The sequence below is a fragment of the Carex rostrata genome, chromosome 4 (assembly GCF_964058835.1).
Source record: "Carex rostrata chromosome 4, lpCarRost1.2, whole genome shotgun sequence".
In the NCBI taxonomy this organism is placed as follows: domain Eukaryota; kingdom Viridiplantae; phylum Streptophyta; class Magnoliopsida; order Poales; family Cyperaceae; genus Carex; species Carex rostrata.
The window spans coordinates 985,563-1,007,168 of NC_135921.1; the positions used below are offsets into that span (position 1 = coordinate 985,563).

The following is a 21,606-nucleotide window of genomic DNA, read 5'->3' on the forward strand; positions in this document are numbered from 1 at the left end:
AAATTTCTGTTTTATATAAAAAAAAATAGTAAGACCGTATGGTCCCTACGGTCTGGAGAAATACAATTTTGGAGACCGTAGGGACCATATGGTCCTTATGGTTTTTCAAAAAAAAAAATTAATCATATTGATTTCCTAATTTTTAATTTATTAATTATGGTTTATGAAAAAAATTCAATCAATTGTATTGATGATTCGTTTCATGCATCAATTAGTATCAATTATTGTCCTTGTAATAGAGAGTGGGGAATCTTCTTACTTTACAGTTCACACTTTCACACTTCGCATGCTGCTATCCAACAACTCTCTCCGGTTCGCACCTCTTTTCACTTTTTCTTTCCGGTTCTCACCTCGCCCCCTCAGACTCAAGAGCTTTCCTCTCTACATCCCAAACTTCCATTTCTCTCGATATTTGGCCGATAAATAACCAAAACATAGAAAAAAAGAAAAGGACTAGAAAAGGCGCAAGTATGCAACATCTGGTGCATTTGTAGGGCTGATATACTAGTTTGCTCTTTTGTTTCTCGATCGAGAGGTATGTCCGTAGTTCCATTTAATTTTTCTTATTTTGCATTTTTTATTTAATTAAAAAATTGTGCTACAATATTGCATCGCAAAACTTTCCATCCGCTGACTTCGCATCTTAATTTTTGAAATATGATATATACAATCACATATTATTTAGGGCTAATTTTCATATTCTTTTACCTTTTCTTATTATACTATTATAGTGAAAACAAATTGTTATTGAATGGTTAATTATTAATATAACATGATCTACCTATATATATATCCCAATTTTTAATTAAAATATTGTAAAATATTTTAAATTTGACAAAATATAATTTTCATACAAAACTTAAAATAATAGTTTTAGTAAGCTTATCTAAATTATTATCAAATATCATATTGAAAGTGGTATTTTAATCCTTGCATAGCAAACCCAGCTTCGATAAGGTTGGCACTAGGGGCGCTAATGGACTTACCTTTGAGCCAAATCATAACCGGTTAAATTTAAACAATATAAATGGGCTCTGTCCAAACTGAATGGGAGGAGAAAAAACCCGGATCCTGTCCAAACCAAACTCAATTTGGAAAGTCCGGACTAAGAAAAATGTCAGTATTTGAATTTGTCAGTTTTTAAGAAAAAAATTGTTTATTTCTCTACCTAAATGTTAGTATACATAAGCATATTCCTACTAAATAGTATATATGTAGCTGTCAAAAGTAGAGCGATAAACCATTTGTTTTGGATATGGACCAACATTTTTCTTCGGTTTCAAAAGTTTGATTTAATTTACTATTTTACTTCGGTTTCAACCTAACTGACGGTTTAAACACCCCTAATCACCAATTGGTTCCATACATAAAATTCCAACAATATTTATCTTAACATATATTTAGAATAATTGTTGTTAGTTTTTAATGAATAGAAAACCAATTTTGATAAAATTGAAAATTGTTTATATAATGAAATGGTAATTTTTATACGATTGCTTAATTTTGATATATATTGGCTTTGAACAGCTCACGAATGAATGAATAAATAATAGTACAGTTGAACCCGATTAACTGAGCATGGCTGAGGCGACCATTGTTGCAGCCCTCCGGGTCCTTGGAGAATTGACTAACGAAGTAGCCAAGCTAGCAATCTCAAAATTTTCAAGGCTTTGCTCAACATACAAAAACCTTGAAGCAAACATAAACAATATTGGTAGTGAACTTCGGGTGATGCAAGGATTTCTTGATGGGATAGAAATGGATGATCAAAGCAATAAACCTCAGGTAGCTTGGATAAAAGAGGTACATGAGTTAGCAAATCACATTGAAGATATCGTGTCTGAATTTGCATACCTAATTAATAATCAAATGTTTGATGGAATATCAGTTTATGTTACCAAACTTTTTAAAGATCCAAAGTTATTGGTAGACCTTAAACGAATTGCCTCTCAATTGCTCGAAGCAGAAACAAGGCTTGTGAATCTTGCAAGGATGAAAGAGAGATGGGTGCCCACAACAAATGTCAGTACTGGGGAAAACTCAAACTACTCAAATGAATACTCATATAAAATGGCCATCTCTGCCCATTTCATTGATAAAGATCAAATTGTGGGAATAAAAAATAATAGTGGGAAGTTGACGAGCTGGCTAAATTCTAAAAATCTAGAACTCTCTGTGATATCTGTTTGGGGAATGGGTGGTGCAGGTAAAACAACCCTTGTTACTAATGTTTTCAAGAGAGAAAAAAATAACTTTGATTGTCATGCATGGATTAATGTCTCTCAATCTTATACCGTGGATAATGTTCTCCACAATATCATCTACGAAATTTGTAAAGAAGGGCAAAAGAATTCAATCAACACAGGCAATAAGGATCTTAGAGAGTTAAAAGAAATCGTGGTCAAACTCTTGAAAGAAAAAAAATATCTAATTGTGTTAGATGATATGTGGGACATAAAAGCATTTCAAGATATAAGGGACACATTTGTTAATGACCATCGAGGAAGCCGAATTATGATTACGAGTAGAATTGCAAATGTAGCATCTCTTGCTCCAGAAAGAAATAGGTTAGAGCTAAAACGTTTACCAGAATTAGATTCATGGGACCTGTTTTGTAAAAAGGCGTTCCCTATTGAAAGAAACCATGAATGTCCTCCTACCTTGAAGAAGTGGGCAAAAGAGATTGTTTCGAAGTGTGACGGGTTGCCATTAGCACTTGTTTCGTTGGGTGGTGTATTATCTTGCTCTGAGAAAACAGAATCTGAATGGAGACGTGTACATGATCAACTAACCTGGGAGCTAGACAACAACCCAAATTTGGATCCACTAAAAAATATTCTTAATCTAAGCTTCAAGCGCCTTCCAAAATACCTCAAGAATTGCTTTCTACATTGTAGTTTGTTTCCAGAGGATTTTCTCCTTCCAAGAAAGAAACTATTAAGGCTTTGGATAGCTGAGGGCTTTATACAACAAAAAGGGAGAAGCACATTAGAGGAGGTGGCAGAGGGTTATCTCATGGAACTCATACATTGCAGCATGTTACAAATTGCAAAAAAAAATGAATTTGGTAGGGTGAAGAGGTGCCAAATGCATGATACAGTGAGAGAGTTGGCCCTCTCTTTATGCAGAAAAGAAAATTTTGGATTGCTACATGAGGACAACAATTCAGAAAATATTGATTGTTCTAGTCGTCGGCTCTCACTAATCAAACTAAGAGAGACATTCATGCATGATGTTTGTCTACCAAAACTCAGAACCTTTATGTTAGTTGATGATGATGTGCTCTCATCTCCTTTGCTATCCATGGTTTTTGATAAGTCAAGATATCTTACTGTTTTGGATTTAGAAGAATTGCCAATTGAAACGGTTCCAAATGCAATTGGGGATTTGTTCAATCTCCGCTACTTGGGTCTGAGAAACACAAAGGTTAAATCTTTACCAAAATCTATGAAGAAACTTTACAACTTGCAGACCCTGGATCTCAATTGTTCTCAAATACAAAATCTACCAGATGGCATAGCAGAGCTAAAGAAGTTACGCCATCTCTTCGCTGAGGTGGTGGTAGATCCTACATATAGGTCATTTCGGACCTGTACTGGAATCTCTTTACCTAAGGGCATATTTTACCTGAAAGATCTCCAGACCATACAGGCATTAGAATCAAATGCTATGGTAGTAAGAGAACTGGGTAATTTAACTCAACTGAGAAGCTTTCGTATAAGGAATGTGAAGGAAAACCACTCAGTAGAGTTATGCAAATCATTATCAAAGATGAGTTTCCTTTCCTACTTATCTATTTATGCAAGCGATGAGAAAGAGATTCTCCAAATGGAAGGCCTGAACCTCCCACAACTTCAGAAGTTAGATCTCTGTGGGAAACTGAAAGAAACCATGCTTGAATCGCCTTTATTCAAAATATCTGGGAATAGTATCCAAACACTACTACTCGGATGGTCTCAATTACAAAATGATCCTCTGCCATCTCTTTCCCATTGCAGAAACCTCACGTACTTGTACCTCAAAAGAGTATATGAAGGACAACAACTAATTTTTAAGGCAGGGTGGTTTCCTAAATTGAAGAGACTGGATTTGGTACTAATGCCTAATCTGATTCAAGTGGAGATGGAGCAGGGCACCATGGCGAGTCTTGAAGGGATTTGGTTGTGGGAACTGAAACAGCTAATGGAGGTCCCAAAGGGCATCGAGCACCTCATTTCTCTCAAGTGGATGGGCTGCAGAGATATGCCTGTTGATTTTGGGGGTTTAGCTGAAGGAACTCACCAACTATTTCATTTCACCTGTCGTGTTTTCTAGCTGCAGCCAATATCACATTCAATGATTTGAGTGCAAGGTATGCCTCCACTTATATTTTTGTTTTTCATTTTGCATTCTGAAACTAAAAAATTGAAAAATATGTGCTCAATATCGCAGGTCTTTCACACATTCGAATTGCATGCAGCATCAAAAATCAGCCCAGAGCTCTTTGTTTAAGATGGTTGTTATTATGTAATGAATAATATTTGGTTGTGTTTTTTCCTTATAGTTTGGATCAAAATAAAGTTGAGTCTCAGTTCCTTGTAGTGTTTATTTATGACAAAAATATGTGATTTGCTAAGCTGTAGGCCTCATACTACCTTAGCAACTTTAAGCGCACTATCATGAAAATTCATGACTCAAGGAACCTTGTTTAATTTGTGTTTGCTTTGTGTATTATTTTTATTTGGAATTGGATTTGATGATTGTAAATTTAACTATCATCCATGGTTTGCATATGCTATTGGGATACTTTACTACTTGGTGATAAACATTTGGAACTTTGATTATAAATTCAATTAAGTGTCCTTATAAATAATCATTCTCGTTTATTGATTTTATTATTATTGTTGCTGTTGTAATAGTGAGGAAATAATGTATAAATGTTGTAACTTTCTCACTGCGATGAGGAATTTATTGACTGGAAGGGGAAAAAACTATTAAACTTCATAACAATATAATTCTTGCAAATATGCCCTCAGAGTATGAGAATAACAAATTATGTTTCCTTATATAGTTTTTGACTTTTGAAGAGGAAGTATTGTCTTCTTCTTCGTCGTCTTCTTCTTTCATCATTATTTTGTTCTATTTAGAAGCATAATAATATTTACCAAAATACTGCCTTAGTTGACAAAATTAGAGTTGATTTCTGCAAGTCATTATTTAGTGATGATCAAAGATTCAAAATGAAATGCAGAACGCTTCAAGTTGATTTTTCCAAAACATGCTAGTGATCTGTTCTCAGGTACGTAGTTTACAATTGCTGAAAAAAAAAATAATAATAATATAATCACCAGCAGAAAGAGCTGAAAATACCAGGTCTTTACATTGGTCCAGAATTCTTCATTGTTTATGAAGGGTTGTGTTATCCATTTTGTTGAGGAGTACAAATGCAAATTAAATAAGCCTATGTGGCCCAATCGAATTCATGTTCAACTTGGCCCAGTCTGCTTGAGGTGGAAACCACTTGTAAACAGGACGGGACTGCAATAAATTATAAAAACGTGAATTTTTTTGCAGTTATAGGCACTATATGATATTTTGTAAAGTATACATAAAGATATATGTGTCTGTGTGTGTGCTATATATACATGCAAAGATGCATATACATGGCTTGAATATGAAATCCAGTTCAGAAAAAAAAAAAAATGTTATGGAAACAATAATTGCAACTTTGAGTAGGATAACAAACAAAAACATTGATAAAATGCATATTTAAATTTCCAATTATCTAATTAATAATCTAGGTTATTGTGCCAACCTAATTTTTGCAATGGTATCACCGGCCCAGCCGGCTCATGAGACAATAAGTTGAATAGCTTAATTTTTTATAATGAGTCAGACTCTAAACTGAAAAAAGTCCAACTCAACCCGATTCAAATATTATAGCTTAATCCGAACCGAATCCGTGTCGAGCTGAGTCGATTCGTGAGCCGGACCTCTGAGGGTATTTCAAAAAGAGAGGAGATTGACTATAAGTGTAATGTGAACATATTGACTTTTGATGGCGTAATATTAGAAATTTTAGAGAAAGAATATGGACCTAATACAAACAAATGCCGTAGTTGATTGGATAAAATGTCCAAATTTTTTCCAAACAGATTTCCGAGATTGACTGTAAGCGTAATGTGAACATATTGACTTTTGATAGCATAGTATTAGACATTTTAGAGGAAGAATATGGACCTAATGCAAACAGCAATTAGTTTTGTCTGTCATGGAAAAATTTCCAAACTTTTTCCAAATTTTAAAAAATAAATAGATGCCGTAGTTGATTGGATAAACTTTCGGCCAATGACTTGGTTTGATTTGATATATATAATTTAATCTTGTTATTGTTTTCCTACTCTTCAGATTATATCGTTTTGATTTAAATCATAGACAAAGTCAGAAAATTAAGATTGAAGTCTGGAGATGCAGAATAAATAAATATCATCTAATTTCATTTTATGAGGAGACTACTATTAATTTTGAAAAAAATTAAAAAAATTAAAGGATAAATATGAAAAAAAATATATATAATTTATCATTAGGACTTGGTTCCTTTTCACCTTATTTATCTCCGTCTCTGTTTAATACAAACAGATTGAATCAAATTCATAAAATCAAGATGGTATGATAAAAGATATAAGATATAAGATATAAGATATATATATAAAAAAAGGGATTTTGTATTTTAAATCAACATCCAAAAATAGAAGCCCAACCAAATTTATACCTTTCATTACATATGAATATTGTTTCACGAGCATTACACTTTTGACACTCCTTGTGAATACTCCATGAGTTCAGAAGAAGAATCCAGATTCTCTGTCATGACAATCAAAGTTATTTTCTGTCATGACAGAGAAAAAAATAACTTTGATTGTCCCGAGCATTACACTTTTGACACTCCTTGTGAAGCACACTGTGTGAATACTGCTACATGTGGTATTGGTTCGTGATGTTCCTAACATTACTTAACTTGTAGAAAGATATCTGCTTGGTATTGATGTTGGGTTTCCATTGATTTAATGTCCCTGTGAATTGATGGGATTTACAGTAGCTTTACTGGTAATAAATGCTACCTCACTTGCATTGTATTAATTAGTTTGCAACTGTTTGGTGCTTAACCACTCATTTCATATCTGCTACAAAGCAAAACCACTGTTTGGTGCTTAACCACTCATTCTATATTCTCTGACGAATAAAACTAGTTCAAATTTTTAACTCATGTGCAGTAACATTTACAACAAAACACACCACAGAAGGTTCGCATAGGCAACATACATACTGATACAAGCAAGAAAGATCAACAGCCATTTCGTTATTTTACAAAATTTACTAGCTTTCTTCTTTTTCGTTAAAAGGTCTGATAGATACTTGGTATCATAAAAGACCAGGAAATATCCCAAGTAAATCATCTTGGCAGTTCCATGGAATTTTGTATGCTAGTCTCTAGACTATACTGTCTAGTGACTTCTTCCTCTCTACCACCTAAGTAACTAGAATTTTCTGCAATCCTGAGCCCACTCAACAATGGCACAAGCGCATCTGTGTCCATGTGAGCTGACTCTTGCTCTATGGCTTGTCGGAGCCTTTCCAATTCGGTTGCCACTTTCCTCATCGTTGGCCGCTCTTCTCCTTTCAAGCTCAAACATTTATTAGTAAGCCTTCCAATGGCTTCTATTTGCTCAAAACCAGCTTCCTCTATTATATAAGGCTCCATCATTTGCGCCAGCTGACCTTGGCTAAAAAGCATGTTAATATATGCAGCTAAACCTTGGATTTCGGTTGGTCTATCAAGAGAGATAGGCTTTTCCCTTAACCACAACTCAGCTAGAACAACCCCAAAACTGTATACATCACTCTTCTCTGTTAGTTGATGTGTAGCAAAGTACTCGGGGTCTAAATACCCAAAAGTCCCTTGTACAATCGTTGTTACATGAGTTTGGTCAAATGGCAAAGATCTTGATGCACCAAAGTCGGATATTTTAGCAGTGTAATTCCTGTCTAGCAAGATATTTGCTGATTTAATATCCCTGTGAATGATTGGTGGAGAAGCAGCAGAGTGCAAATAATCCAATGCTCCTGCAATATCTGCAGCTATTTGCAGTCTATCTTTCCACGGTAAAGGAATAGGATCATGGATGCAGTTAAACAGCGTTCCATTAGGTATAAATTCATACACCAGCAACGGGACTTCAGTCTCTAGGCAGCAACCCAAAAGCTTGACCACATTTCTGTGGTTTATTTGAGAAAGGATGATAATCTCATTTATGAACTGTTCTACTTGGCTTTCCTCAGAAAGCTTTGATTTTTTTATGGCAACCAGACTTTTGTCTTGGAGAATTCCCCTGTATACAGTACCAAATCCTCCTCGGCCGAGGACTTGGCTCTCATTGTAGTTCTGTGTGGCCTTTTTGAGCTGCTCTTCCATGAAAATCTTTGTTTTTGGATCGATTCCTTCAGCACCATATCGTTGTTTCAGCACATGCCCTCCATTTTGTCTGAAGAAATTGGCTCTCCTTTTTGTGAGTTCCCTTTTCTGGAAAGCCAAATAGGTAAAGAAACTTGCAGCAGTCAATATGAACAAGGAACCAAGCCCTAAACCTGCAAAAATTGTTCAGAATAATTTTCTTTAAGTGCTAATTTCTGCATTTATTTGTCATACATGTCCTAGTTACTTCATCCAAAATTTATAGAAATAAATATTTTCCAACAAAATTAATTTGCTAAGTTAATAACACAAATCAAATGATATAACTTGAGATTTCAATACGATCCAAACTCAAAACAACTAAATCTAATAACGGATGTCAACTCCTCAGGTCTGGATGTAACCCAAACAAGCCAAGAACATACATTTTGGTTTAGTCTGGGGATGAGTATGGATGTCCATGTGAACAAAACAAGTCAATGTCCCATAACAACATATATAACACAAAGTCAAAGGATTTTGAGTCCCTTTTAATTAGCATTTAGTTTGTTACGATATGTTCTTTAATTATGGTTGTTTTCAAGTCCTAAATGATTTCTACATGTCCATTACCTAAGGTAAGGTCAAGTGGAAAGACCCTCCTGCAGCCACTTCCTTGCTTCTTGCCATCACCAATCATGCCTTTGGGACAAGAGCAAGACACATTTCCTATTTCATTGATGCAATTCCCGCTGCAAGGGTTCAAGTCTGGATCCTTGCATTCATTGATATCTGAAAAATGGTAAATGGTCAAGTATGTTTTCAATTATCAGGCCTGGTTATGGATCATCTGAATGTTGGAATAATTAATTGAAATTAACTAGTACAGCATAATTGTTACATGTAAAAGATTTATTCTGTTGTCAAGAGTACAAGTTTGGAACTATTTGTTACAACTCGAAATACTGGTCAGGCATACAAAATAATTATCAAACGGGCATGACTCCGCAAGAAAGAGAAAAATTAAGAGAGGAAACAGCAAAAAGAAAATATAATAACACCTCTGTCGTGAAAGAAGCTAGTACTATATTATAAAGCGCCTTTTCATAATCACAAATTAATAGTAATACTGACATTTGTTACTAATTATTTGGGAAAATTTCTAGTGTGCCAGGACAAATTAACTTTTGAAAAAGCAAATATCCCATGAAAACACTATAATATCCATTGTACCCATAAAAATTTAAGGCAAAGGCTTCTATGGACATGAAGACCTATTTGTAAAATGAACATATTTTTATTTTCAAAGTTGAAACAGTCGATCCAAACCGTTCATCTTGTTCTCCATATTAATATGTGCTTGGAGACCAAATTTTACATTTTTATGAATTTTTTTACTATTTATTAAGATGGGTACAAAAAATATCAAATTCAGACCATTGAATTTTGTACCCATCTTAATAAATAGTAAAAAAATTCAGAAAAATATAAAATTTGGTCTCCAAGCACATATTAATATGGAGAACAAGATGAGCAGTTCGAATCTACTGTTTGAACTTTGAAAATAAAAAATATGTTTATTTTACAAATACGTCCTTATGTCCATAGAAGCATCACTCAAAATTTAATATTTTTCCAATATCCCCTTTAGTTATTTACCTTGTTATTTAATTATTTTAGAAATTTAATTGACCAACATACCCTTCAATTTTAAATGGAGATGTCCTTTGGATGTTCTTTTAATTGTTTCTTCTTTCCCTCCCACCTTCCTTTTTCTATCTGACATTTCCCGTTTGTTTCAAACTCTCACTCTCCTGCGACTCTATATTGGCTATTTCAAAATTTTGTTTTGGTACATTAGAAATTTTCCCTAATTATTTCATAGTAATAAAGTTCCAGAAATCATTTGATTTAGCGATTGGTGCAAGAAAACCTTAATTGGTGCAACAAAACCTACAAAATGAAGAGACATTGAAGATCATTGGCTTGAATCAACTACCATGACTTAAAATTTCAAGAATTAAATGTTGGCCCCTTGTTCTTGCACAATAATCAATGAGTTGGTAGGTGCAATGAAATCAATTTTTGGCGAAACACATTGAAAAAGTACGTACCAGCACATCCACCCAAGACATATGGATTTCCCTGGAAGCCCTGGCTACAATTGCAGATATAACCACCAAACCTTGTGGGTGACCCGTAGCAATCACTGTTGTTTGTACAATAGTAGCTCTCTGATTGATTCCTTGCTTCTTCACAGGTCTGATTTCCAATTGCCCACTCAAGAGTTAAGGTTTGGATGTACGGATAATATTCTCTCTCTTTAGAACTGAGGTATGAACTGTTGTTTAACTTCCCCCGGAAATTGTCCCCAATATCTACTGCTGCTATTTGTTCGGCAATGAAGGCGATGGAGCAATTGGCAAAGCGACCATTTGTGCTGCGTGTAATGCGCTCGAGTTCCAAACTGAAGCTCTTCATGCCATAACTATAAGACCCATCACTAGGTAAGGCAGCTGTGCAGCAGCCCAATCCGGAGCAATAGGAGCGTTCAGGACCTTCAGGTGATGATCCACAGAACGCAGCACATCCATTTTGTTGGATATATGAATATCCATGATCTGTGACATTGATCTTTAGTAAATCATCACAGCCGACAAGGACAAGGACATTTTCACTGGTAGATACTGTGTAAGGAGTTCCCACTAAGTTTAATAAACCAGAATGATCTTCTGTTATTTCAGATCCATTATCTTTGTAACATCGGATGTAAATACTCCCAAAACTTACAGACAGTGTATTGTTTCGGATAGCTCTGATTATGTAAGATTGGTTGTTACTTGGTAGCAAGTAGGCTTCCCCAGAGTGGCAGCTCAACTCAAAGCCCGGCAAGGCTCTGCCGCGTGTGCCGAAGGGAAATGGAATGGAATCACAAGGTTCTCCTTCCAGCCAACCAAATCTTTCAAAACAAGAAGAGGGACATGTGACAATCACCAATAGAATCACAATATAAAAGATTGATCTCCAACTCAGACCCATGGCTGCCATCCCTAACTTGGTTCCCAGATGTAAGACGAAAGTTATGTATGAACAGAAAAGCCGAAACATAAATGAGAAGTGACTAGGAATTGCGGGAGCAAAGTTTGATTAGTAGCAGCAAAGCTCTAAGCCTTGGAAACAGGTTCGTGGTCATGTGGGGTGTAAAATGTGGTCCTGTGAAGTTAGAAGATACCAATTGTCTGTACACAGAATTGCCAGCGCCTTGCTTCCTAAGAATCAATATTTATCACTTTCATTTTCTAGATAATTAATTATATATTTATGACTTGATGGGGATATATATGAATTTCTCTAAGATTTATTAGAATAAGAAATTTCGACTGGGAGTCTGGGCGGCTATAGCTAGGTAACTTTGACGTCCAGATTGAAGAGTACTGAAGATGCTCAAGCAAAGTTAGCGTCTACTATGCTCACGTTTCATAAACGTGAGCATAGCTCTAAAATATTAGATTGATTTAAAGTGACAAATCCAAACTATTGAAATCAATTTACTTCATGGGTAATGCGTGTACAAATCAAGGGGTGAAAAAAAAGGTAAAAAATGAATGCATCAAAATAACTTATAAGATTTTTATTTTTTTACTACTTGACTTTATATTTAATAAATTTGAATTTTCAAAATTTGGTACATACACACGTCACTCGTAAATTACATCAATTTTAATAGTTTGAATTTGTCATTTAAAGTTAATTCGATATATTTTAAAGTGTTGCTCACCAAATTCTTTTGATGTGCATAGCACATGCTAAATTTTAGAGTTATACTAATTAAGCCTTCCATTTTTGCTGAGACAATGATAACATCTCTAAGTATTTTTGCTTCCAAGTTTATTTATTTATAATATAAAATTTTATACAAATTAAATTTTTGCATACTTTATATTTAAAAGAAACTTTTAATATATTTTACAATTATTATTGTATTAGGTTCACAAATGATGGATTAGAAATTCAAATGATTTGACTACGGGCATGTATTCGAAAAAAGAATACAAAATGTGGGGTACCTGATTCTACATGTTCCTATTCTACAAAATGAGCAAATCAGGAGCTAAAATTTCTAAACCCTATTCTACATGTTCCAATGAGATACGACCTTATAATATTTAGTGTGTTTAACCTCGCGACCTCCAAATATCATTAGAATGTAATACACAAGAATAATTATAAGGAACCCCCCACTCCCATCCCCCCATTTTCCCCGCACTCTCTTTCTTCCTTAACTGTCATATATCCCTCCACTAATTTTCCTAAAAATTTCCTTTTATCCCCGCATTAAATTATATTGTCATTTAATACCAATCCCCGCATTAATTATGCCTTGCTCTAATAACAATTCTCGCATTAATTATTCCTTTAAAAACAATCTCTGCATTAATTATACTGTTATCTAATAACAATTCCCGTTAATAAATGCTTATCTGTTAATTGATGTTCAAAAAAGTATTTATCATTATTTCTGAGAAGTATTTACCCTTGTAACATAGAGTATTTATCCATGTAACATAGAGTATTTATCATTATGTCTGAGAGTATTTATTATTGATGTTTTACTGTAAGTTGCAATTATATCTGAGAAGTATTTATCTATGTAATACAAAGTATTTATCCATGTAACATAAAGTATTTATCATTATGTATGAGAGTATTTATTATTGATGTTTTACTGAAAGTTGCAAGTATGCATGAGAATTATTTATTCATGTAACATAAAGTATTTATCCATATAATGTAAAGTATTTATCCATGTAACATAAAGTATTTATCATTATGTCTCAGAGTATTTATCATTGGGTGAGGGGATTGTTTATTTAATGGTCTCCAGTTGTGCGGGGACGATTCAAAAAAAAAAAAAATTTGTGCTTGGACAATTAATGGATTGATTTATTATTTCATAAATAGAGATAATTGCATAGGGTTTAATACCTGACAAATTCAAGTTAAATACTTTGATGTTTCAAGTTAAATACTAACAGTTTTTTAAACGCTCATTAATGATTGAGCGGTCCCCCCATGTTTAATGGTCCCCAGTTGTGCGGGGACGATTAAAAAAAAAATGAAATTTTGTGCGGGGACAATTAATGGATTGATTTATTCTTTCATAAATAGAGATCACTGCAGAGAGTTTAATACCTGACAAATTCAAGGTAAATACTTTGATGCTTCAAGTTAAATACCCGTAATTTTTTAAACACTCATTAATGATTGAGCGGTCCCCCCATGTTTTTTTTGGCAGTATCTGCGGGGATAAATGCGGGGATAGACCTGCGGGGATTGTTATCATGATCCAATACACAAATGACTTTCAAATTATTCAAAATGTAATACACAAATTAACTATCTAAATAAAAAAAAAAGAATATCTAACATTATTTACAATTTGAACTTAATTAATTGTGACGGCTATTAAATAACTATGGTTGCTTTAAAATTAAAATACATAGGAAACCCAAAAAAAAGTTTTCTAAGACCCATCTCTCTAGAATGGAAACCAAACCTGGTTGAGTCAGGCATAGTGGTTTGCTAACGGGTTACCGTGACCCGTTCCGGGTTACCCGTTAGGGGTAACAGGTAGGACGGGTAAAGGGGTAGGTCGGGTACGGGTAAAACCCGTAATGGGTAGACGGGTAATTTTCTCAAAACCTCTATCCGGTCCGTTTATTATCCGTACCCGTTGCGGGTTGACGGGTACGGGTACCGCGGGTACGAGTCCGGATATCCGGGTACGGGTCCGGTCCGCCCGGTTTTTTTTTTCTTTTTTTTTTTTCTGTTTTTTCCCTTTTTTCTGTTTTTTTCAAAAAATTCAATTTTTTTTGAAGTAAAACGGGTCGGGTATGGGTAACGGGTACGGGTACGGATATGACGGATTTTTTTTCAAATTAGATTGTCCGGTCCGTTTATTACCCGTACCTGTCTACCCGTCTACCCGTTTGTACCCGGGCAACGGGTACGGGTAGCTCAGGTAACGGGTACGGGCCGGGCAAAACGGGTTGAACCCGTTAGAGGTTTAGCAAACCACTAGTCAGGCAGGGTTGACCACTGCGTTGGCTTTTTGACGATCCAAGAACCAAGATAGGCTCAACAACCAAATATATATATTTCGACAAAAGGCCAGGATGAAATCCGTTTGTACCTTTTTTTTTTCTTCTTCTACCCACGCATGATAATTTTAAAAACAATATCGGTAGGGATTTGGAATGTCCGATCCAAACCTAAGGTTAGATATGGGCCATGTGGCACATCTGGTCCATTTATTATTACACACTAATCCATGAAAGCAGCTTTTACTTGAATAAAAATATCGAGAGATCGAAGTTTGGGATGTAGAGAGAGGAAAGCTCTTGAGTCTGAGGACTGAGGGGACGAGGTGTGAACCGGAAAGAAAAAAGTGAAAAAAGGTGTGAACCGGAGAGAGAAGTTGGATAGCAGCTGCGAATGTGAAAGTGTGAACTGTAAAGTAAGAAGAGTCCCCACTCTCTATTACAAGGGCAATAATTGATGCATGAAACGAGTCTTCAATACAATTTGTTGGTTGGCATTTATGGATTTTTTAATTCTTTACCTGCAAGTGGCATTTTTAATTACACACTAAATCCATGAAAGCATCTTTGACTTGGGTCTTCCGGGAACAAATTAAAATTGGAGAAAGTACGTAGATTATTATTCTCGAATAAAACAAGAAAAAAGCAAAAGTAGAAAGTGGGTAAAAGAACGCACCACATGTTTATCTCGCTTCCCGGAGAAAAAAGTGAAGTTGCTCTCTTATCATGATAACAATCCTCAAACGCAATATGTGATCTGTCATTCTCAGTATACCACATATGTTAATTAAATCTATATTATATACATCTTTCAAAAATTGAAATTTGAACTTAAGTTCATATCATACTTAATTAATATTTGCACATTTTTTATGTATTATAACGAAAATTTTCTAGATGAACAAAACTAATTTTGTTTTGCCTCCTATTTTGAACAAGGTGACCAGTTCATATGATGTTCTGCTAGCGTAATTAAGAAACCATTATTTACGTGGATTTGATACTTTCTTATGTAGTAAAAATATGATAATATCGGTGATCCGATTCGGTATTTCGTCTGATCAGCCCAAGAAATCAATGGCATGGGCCACGTTTGTTCATTTTGTTTCTAAGGTCAAGCCCGCTATTCATCTCTATAAGACATGAAAAAAAAAAAGTTAAAAAACCACATCCCGGATTTTTTGAATTTTTTATTAATAAGTTTAAGAAATGGAAGCATCTAATTGTCCACAGCCTTTTGTCCACCATTTGTCCACAGCTTTGACTTGCGCGAATACTGTAAAATTACTTCTACATGTTGTATAATTATACAATATATCACATAAAATATATCAGTTAATCACAAAACATCCAGCACTATTTGAAGTGGTCCCATGATAGTTAGAAAAAAATTACAACTTGCACAACAGGACAAAATAAATGTACTTTCAAACTGTACTTTCAGAAATTACAGTTATAAGAAGTTATTGACAGTTAGAGTTAGTCATTAGCAGTTATTAGCGTCCGCACTGGGTTGAATCTTGTATACTATAAAATTAAATCTTGTATACTGTAAAATTAAATCTTGTATACTGTAAAATTGAATCTTGTATACAGTAAAATTGAATCTTCTACACAGTAAAATTTACAATTGAATCTTGTATACTGTAAAATTGAATCAGCAGAACTGTAAAAATTGAATCTTGTATACAGTAGAATTTTCAATTGAATCTTGTATACTGTAAAAATTAAAACTTGTATACAGTAGAATTTTCAATTGAATCTTGCATACTGTAAAATTTTCAAATAATACTGTAAATTTTCAATTGAATCTTGTATACTGTAAAATTTTCACATAATACTGTAAATTTTCAATTGAATCTTGTATACTGTAAAATTTCTAAAACTAAACCATAAAATAATACCATCTATACTGTAAGATAAAATGTAATAAATGCTACATTTCAATTTACACCACAACCTACAAAGAATCATGTATACTGTAAAATTGCAAAATATAAACCATAAAATAATACCATGTATACTCTAAAATTGCTAAATCTATACATACATCCATCATCATACAAAAAATCTGTTCACCATAAAACAACACATGATCACCACAAACAACATCTGTTCAACACAAGATAAACATATTCACCGCAACATTCAGAATAGCATAATAGCAACAACAAAAACTATGGACAAATAACTTTTACATTAGAAACCTCTTGTGTTCATTATTCGGATGAGTAAAAAGCGTCTCTATCTTCTCTTTCCTCCAGATTTTCACAAGATGAATACTGTAAAATTACAAGATGAATACTATAAAATTACAAGATAAATACTGTCAAATTAACAAATCATCTCTTTCTTTCAGATTTCCACAATATGAATGCTGTAAAATGACATGATGAATACTGTAAAATTAACAAGGCAATACTGTAAAATTAACAGATTAATACTCCATATCGCCTCTCTATCATCTATTTCCTCCAGATTTCCACAAGATGAATACTGTAAAATGACAAGATGAATACTGTAAAATTAACGGGGCAATACAGTAAAATTAACAGATCAATACTTCATATCGTCTCTCTATCATCTCTTTCATCCAGATTTCATTTGAAATGCTAGATCTGTTACTGCATATAACGAAAACAACAAATTCAACAGAAAACTTACTAGATTTAAATTTTGTCGTGCTCTTCAACAAAAACAACTTCTATTCGATCGCGCTCCACGATTGAAGGTTCCATTGTGATCATGTATAAAAAATGAGATCGAGTTAGTAATCTCAATTAAAATCGACATTGCAAAGGAAAAATGAATCAGAGAATATAAATCCAGTAAAATTCCTAATTCAAAACTGTAACTTATGTAAAATAATCTAATAACAATTTTCAAACATAAAGAAAAAGTGTTATTTCACTTGCACCAATCCTGTAAAATTCATCATTCGATGCTGTAACTTAAATAACAAATCTTATAAAAAATGTCATTCAAATTTTCAAACATCCAGAAACTTTCAATATGCACCAATACTGTAAAATTCATCATTCAATGCTGTAACTTAAATAACAAATCCTACAAAAAATGTACTTCACATTTTTAAAAATATCAAAATTGCAAATCTAAACTGAAAAATAACAAAATCATAACATTTCAGAAAGAAGAGAGAAAGAGAGATCGGAAAGAGAGATCAGAAGAGAGAAAGAAGAAAGATCAGAAAGAGAGAAAGAAGAGATCAGAAAATCGTAACATTTCACAAAATCGTAACATTTCACAAAATCGTAACATAGAGAGATCAGAAAGAGAGAAAGAGAGATCAGAACTTTTGTTTCTGTGAGAGAAAGAGAGATCAGAAAGAGAGAAAGAAGAAAGAAAGAGAGATCGGGAAGAGAGAAAGAGAGATCAGAAAGAGAGAAAGAAGAGAGAAAGAGAGATCGGGAAGAGAGAAAGAGAGATCAGAAAGAGAGAGAGAAGAGAGAAAGACAGATCGGAAAGAGAGAAAGAGATATCGGGTGTTTAAATAGCGGAGACCGACAGTTGAACGAGAGTTGGATAAGGTGCTGTGGACAGATGGTGGACAAAAGCCAGTGGACAATAACCTTTTCTCTTAAGAAATAAGTAGGACAATGCAACCAATTTTATACTAATAAGACATGAAACAAAAATGATATTTACCTGGAAATGGATTTGAAAATCCGGATAGATGTGGCAAAGTTAATTCATTTTGGATCAGATGTGAGCAAGTTCAGTCCGAGAACAAAGACGCATGGGATAGGGCTCTCTTCTTGTCCAATGCTTTGACCTATTCTTTTTTAATACTAGAGCATCGCTTTGAAAGAAAAATATATGCGGAAAGTAACATTAGTTTTAAAATATTGAGTCATGTTCCAGGTGTTATATATAGATAATTCTGTCAAGACTTATTCAACTAATGTTAGCATCTAGCTCTAATTAATGTAGCACGTTTATGTTTACCTTAATTATGGTTAGCAATATCTGAATTAAATCCATAGTCCCTCAAAAATATAATCAAATGATACATTGTTTTGTTGGGGTATTTCATCCAATAAGCCCGTGTTGTGTTGGAAGACACGGTTAGACTTCTGTAAACTTCTGTAAATATAGAGAAGAAAGAAATTTCATTTTGAATTTAAGAAGAAAATAAATTAAATCCAACAAAATAGTGGACGCAGTTACCTGCCGTTCAAATTTTGTAAAGAGAAAATGAGAAAGAAATTTCATTGTCACAGGACGCAATTACCTGCCGTTCAATACCCTACGGATACAGATTATTCAAAATGAGCAAATCAGGAGCTAAAATTTGTAGACCCTATTCTACATGTTTCATGAGATACGACCTTATAATATTTAGTGTGTTTAACCTCGCAACCTCCAAATATCATCAGAATGTAAAACACAAATAAATTTAAAATTATTCAAAATGTAATACACAAATTAACTTTCTAAATAATAATAAAAAATATCTAACATTATTTACAATTTGAACTTCATTAATTGTGACAGGCTATTAAATAAATATGGTTGCTTTAAAATTAAAATACATAGGAAACCCAAATTAACAAAGTTTTCTAAGACCCATCTCTCTAGAATGGAAACCAAACTTGGTTGAGTCAGGCAGGGTTGACCACGGCGTTGGCTTTTTGACGATCCAAGATAGGCTCAACAACCAAATACTGGGATCATGTTCGTGCATATTGCAACGGAAACATATTATAAGATTGAATACAATATGAAAATACATTTTTGTTTGACATTCAAACAAAATTAAGAAAATATATATTTAAATAAAATAAAAGACAAATGAAAAAAAAGAAATCCAAATAATAAATAATAATAAAAGAAACAACAATAAATGAAAAAATGATCAAATATAACATGAATTTTTTTTAAGTATCATTGCGATTTAATATCTAATTTTCTCCACAAGCAAGACATGTCATTAAACGATTTAGAAAAGAAATGACATGTAAAGAAACAAAATTGAGAAAGATATGATTAAATTATTAAAATAATAATTTTTTTCTAAATGATGGAAATCATTTTAATATAGAAAATTTCTCTACAGATCATTTCACTACACAAAAGTTCTAGGTATTATTCATTTTCTCTCTAGATTAGAAAGATGTGATTATTTCTATCAGCACAAGATTTGTTATTTATTTATTTACAAAGATGGGTGTAGATTTTAAAAGTAGTCTTTTGGCTCAAAGCAGCAAAGAAGTGAGAGAAAATTTATTTGGCTCAAAGCAGCAAAGAAGCAACAAAAGTCCTTAATGAACACCTCATTAATTAAATATAATCAATTGTTGATTTCTTTCTTAATTGATAGTCGGGTTTTTTTTTTCTAATGAAGAAATAAAAAAGTTGCAGGCTGAAAGAAAATTTCTGCTTTAAATTTCGTGCATTATTTGTTTCTTTCTTCGATGGAGAGTCAATTCTTACTTTCCAAATCTCTAAACAAGAATAATTTTAAATGTTTAGTCAATTTTGACAAACTTTGTGAAAAATAAAGTTAGTTCTTTGATAACAAATTATAGTATTAATGAAGACAAAAAATTTGATATTTGAAAATGGTTTATAAAATTGCAGTTGGAAATTCCATTTGAACAAGAGACCAGAAAACTTGAATTAATCAATTACAAGTACGAAATTATAGAAGATCTACTCAATTAATAGTGTTAGAGCATTTTACTCAGCTAAAGGATATGCATTGTCTATTTATGGTTCAAAGCTAGATAAATATGTTGTTTTACAATGTGATAGAAGTGGCAAATATCATGATGCACAGGATGCGCCTTTAGATGACAGAGAAAATACAACTGAGACACATCAGATCAATGATATTTGAGAATAATGTTACTATTATAGTTAATTTAAATGAATTTCTTATTTTTAAATTTTTTTTAGTTTTATTGTTAGTATAATGAATTTTTCATCTGAAACTCCATTTGATTTTTTGTTATTTTTATGAATGTTACTGCGTTATAAATTACAATATTTATTATTTGTGTCATCATGAAATTAAATATTTTTTCATGTCCTCTTTGTTATTATGAAAACCATCTTACTTCTTTTAAAATTCAATAGCTGGCCATTTTTTATGAGATAAATCTGTAGATGCATAAAATAAATAGAATACATAATAGATATACTTAGTTACACAACAAATTGATAAAAATTAAACAATTATCACTAACTAATAATAAAAAACAGAAAAGAAAAAAAAACAAATAAGAAGGATTAATGTAATGTTTTCACCGTTTTATTCTAATCCGCATTCTGTCAAAAATAAAAAATTGCATGCATTCTGCTTACGTTTGTAACGCCACGTAGATTGAGAAAACAAAATAAAGGTGCGATGTTAATGGTCATATATATATATATATATATATATATATATATATATATATATATATATTTTTTTTTTTTTCTTTCTTTCTAGACTGTTACGATTACTCAAAACCAGAGACTCAGATTTGGCGTATTATTATCTTTGAATAGTCACAATTCATGTAAAGTTAGTTGCTCAAAATAATTAAATTAAATTAAATAGTATATATGTATATAGCAGTATTTAAATAGTATATAAATAGTATATGATTATAACCCGAAATATACAAGACTCAAAGTTTAGTATAATTAGTCGACAGCCACAATACATAGATATATACATATGTAGATACATATATATGTATATACATATATTTTATATACATATACACATCTGATTAATTACTCGAAATAAGAGTCGCAACCGCTCAGAATAGTCGGCACTTAACCCTTGATTCAAGTTAGAATACGCGCTATATATATATGTGATAATAACCGCCTGTTCGCATCTCTCTGTCTTTTTTTTCTGCATCTTCACAGACTCTATATTTCGTTCCTCTGCCATCTTCACAGAGGTGATCAAATACTATATTCATTTGTTTTTACTCCTTATATTCAATTGTCTAGTCAACGTTTTCAACTGATATTAATTTAATGTTTCTTAGATTTGGATTTCGTCGTTTTATTCTGTCGGATTGGAATTTGATTACTACCTATATATCTATATACTTA

General features: G+C 33.0%; 2 protein-coding genes across 3 annotated transcripts; one reads left to right on the forward strand and one right to left on the reverse strand.

Annotated features, from left to right (window-relative positions):
- The first annotated feature begins 294 nt into the window (after positions 1–294).
- On the forward strand, positions 295–4,827 carry LOC144552624 (disease resistance protein RPM1-like). 2 transcript variants are annotated; one of them, XM_078300613.1, is made up of 3 exons: positions 295–535; positions 1,528–4,351; positions 4,432–4,827. In XM_078300613.1, exon 2 carries the CDS (start codon positions 1,579–1,581, stop codon positions 4,312–4,314), a length of 2,736 nt encoding a protein of 911 aa, XP_078156739.1. In that variant the 5' UTR covers positions 295–535; positions 1,528–1,578; the 3' UTR covers positions 4,315–4,351; positions 4,432–4,827. The 2 variants fall into 2 exon arrangements, with proteins under 2 accessions (XP_078156739.1, XP_078156740.1); XM_078300614.1 differs by lacking the exon at positions 295–535 and having other exon boundaries at positions 1,684–1,803; positions 1,913–4,351.
- Positions 4,828–7,266: 2,439 nt separating this feature from the next.
- Positions 7,267–11,589, reverse strand: LOC144553385 (wall-associated receptor kinase 17-like). Its single transcript, XM_078301524.1, has 3 exons — positions 10,546–11,589; positions 9,065–9,223; positions 7,267–8,625 (listed from the first exon to the last, which is right to left on the reverse strand). Exons 1-3 carry the CDS (start codon positions 11,537–11,539, stop codon positions 7,433–7,435), a joined length of 2,346 nt encoding a protein of 781 aa, XP_078157650.1. The 5' UTR covers positions 11,540–11,589; the 3' UTR covers positions 7,267–7,432.
- Positions 11,590–21,606: the final 10,017 nt, after the last annotated feature.

Bases quoted from the DNA above. Each gene is read 5' to 3' on its own strand.
- LOC144552624 (XM_078300613.1), top strand. From the start codon at position 1,579: ATGGCTGAGGCGACCATTGTTGCAGCCCTCCGGGTCCTTGGAGAATTG.
- LOC144553385 (XM_078301524.1), bottom strand. From the start codon at position 11,539: ATGTTTCGGCTTTTCTGTTCATACATAACTTTCGTCTTACATCTGGGA. The intron at 9,224-10,545 runs GTACGTACTTTT...ACCATTTTTCAG, and splicing joins TGTCTTGGGTGGATGTGCTG to ATATCAATGAATGCAAGGAT. The intron at 8,626-9,064 runs GTAATGGACATG...CAATTTTTGCAG, and splicing joins TCCACTTGACCTTACCTTAG to GTTTAGGGCTTGGTTCCTTG.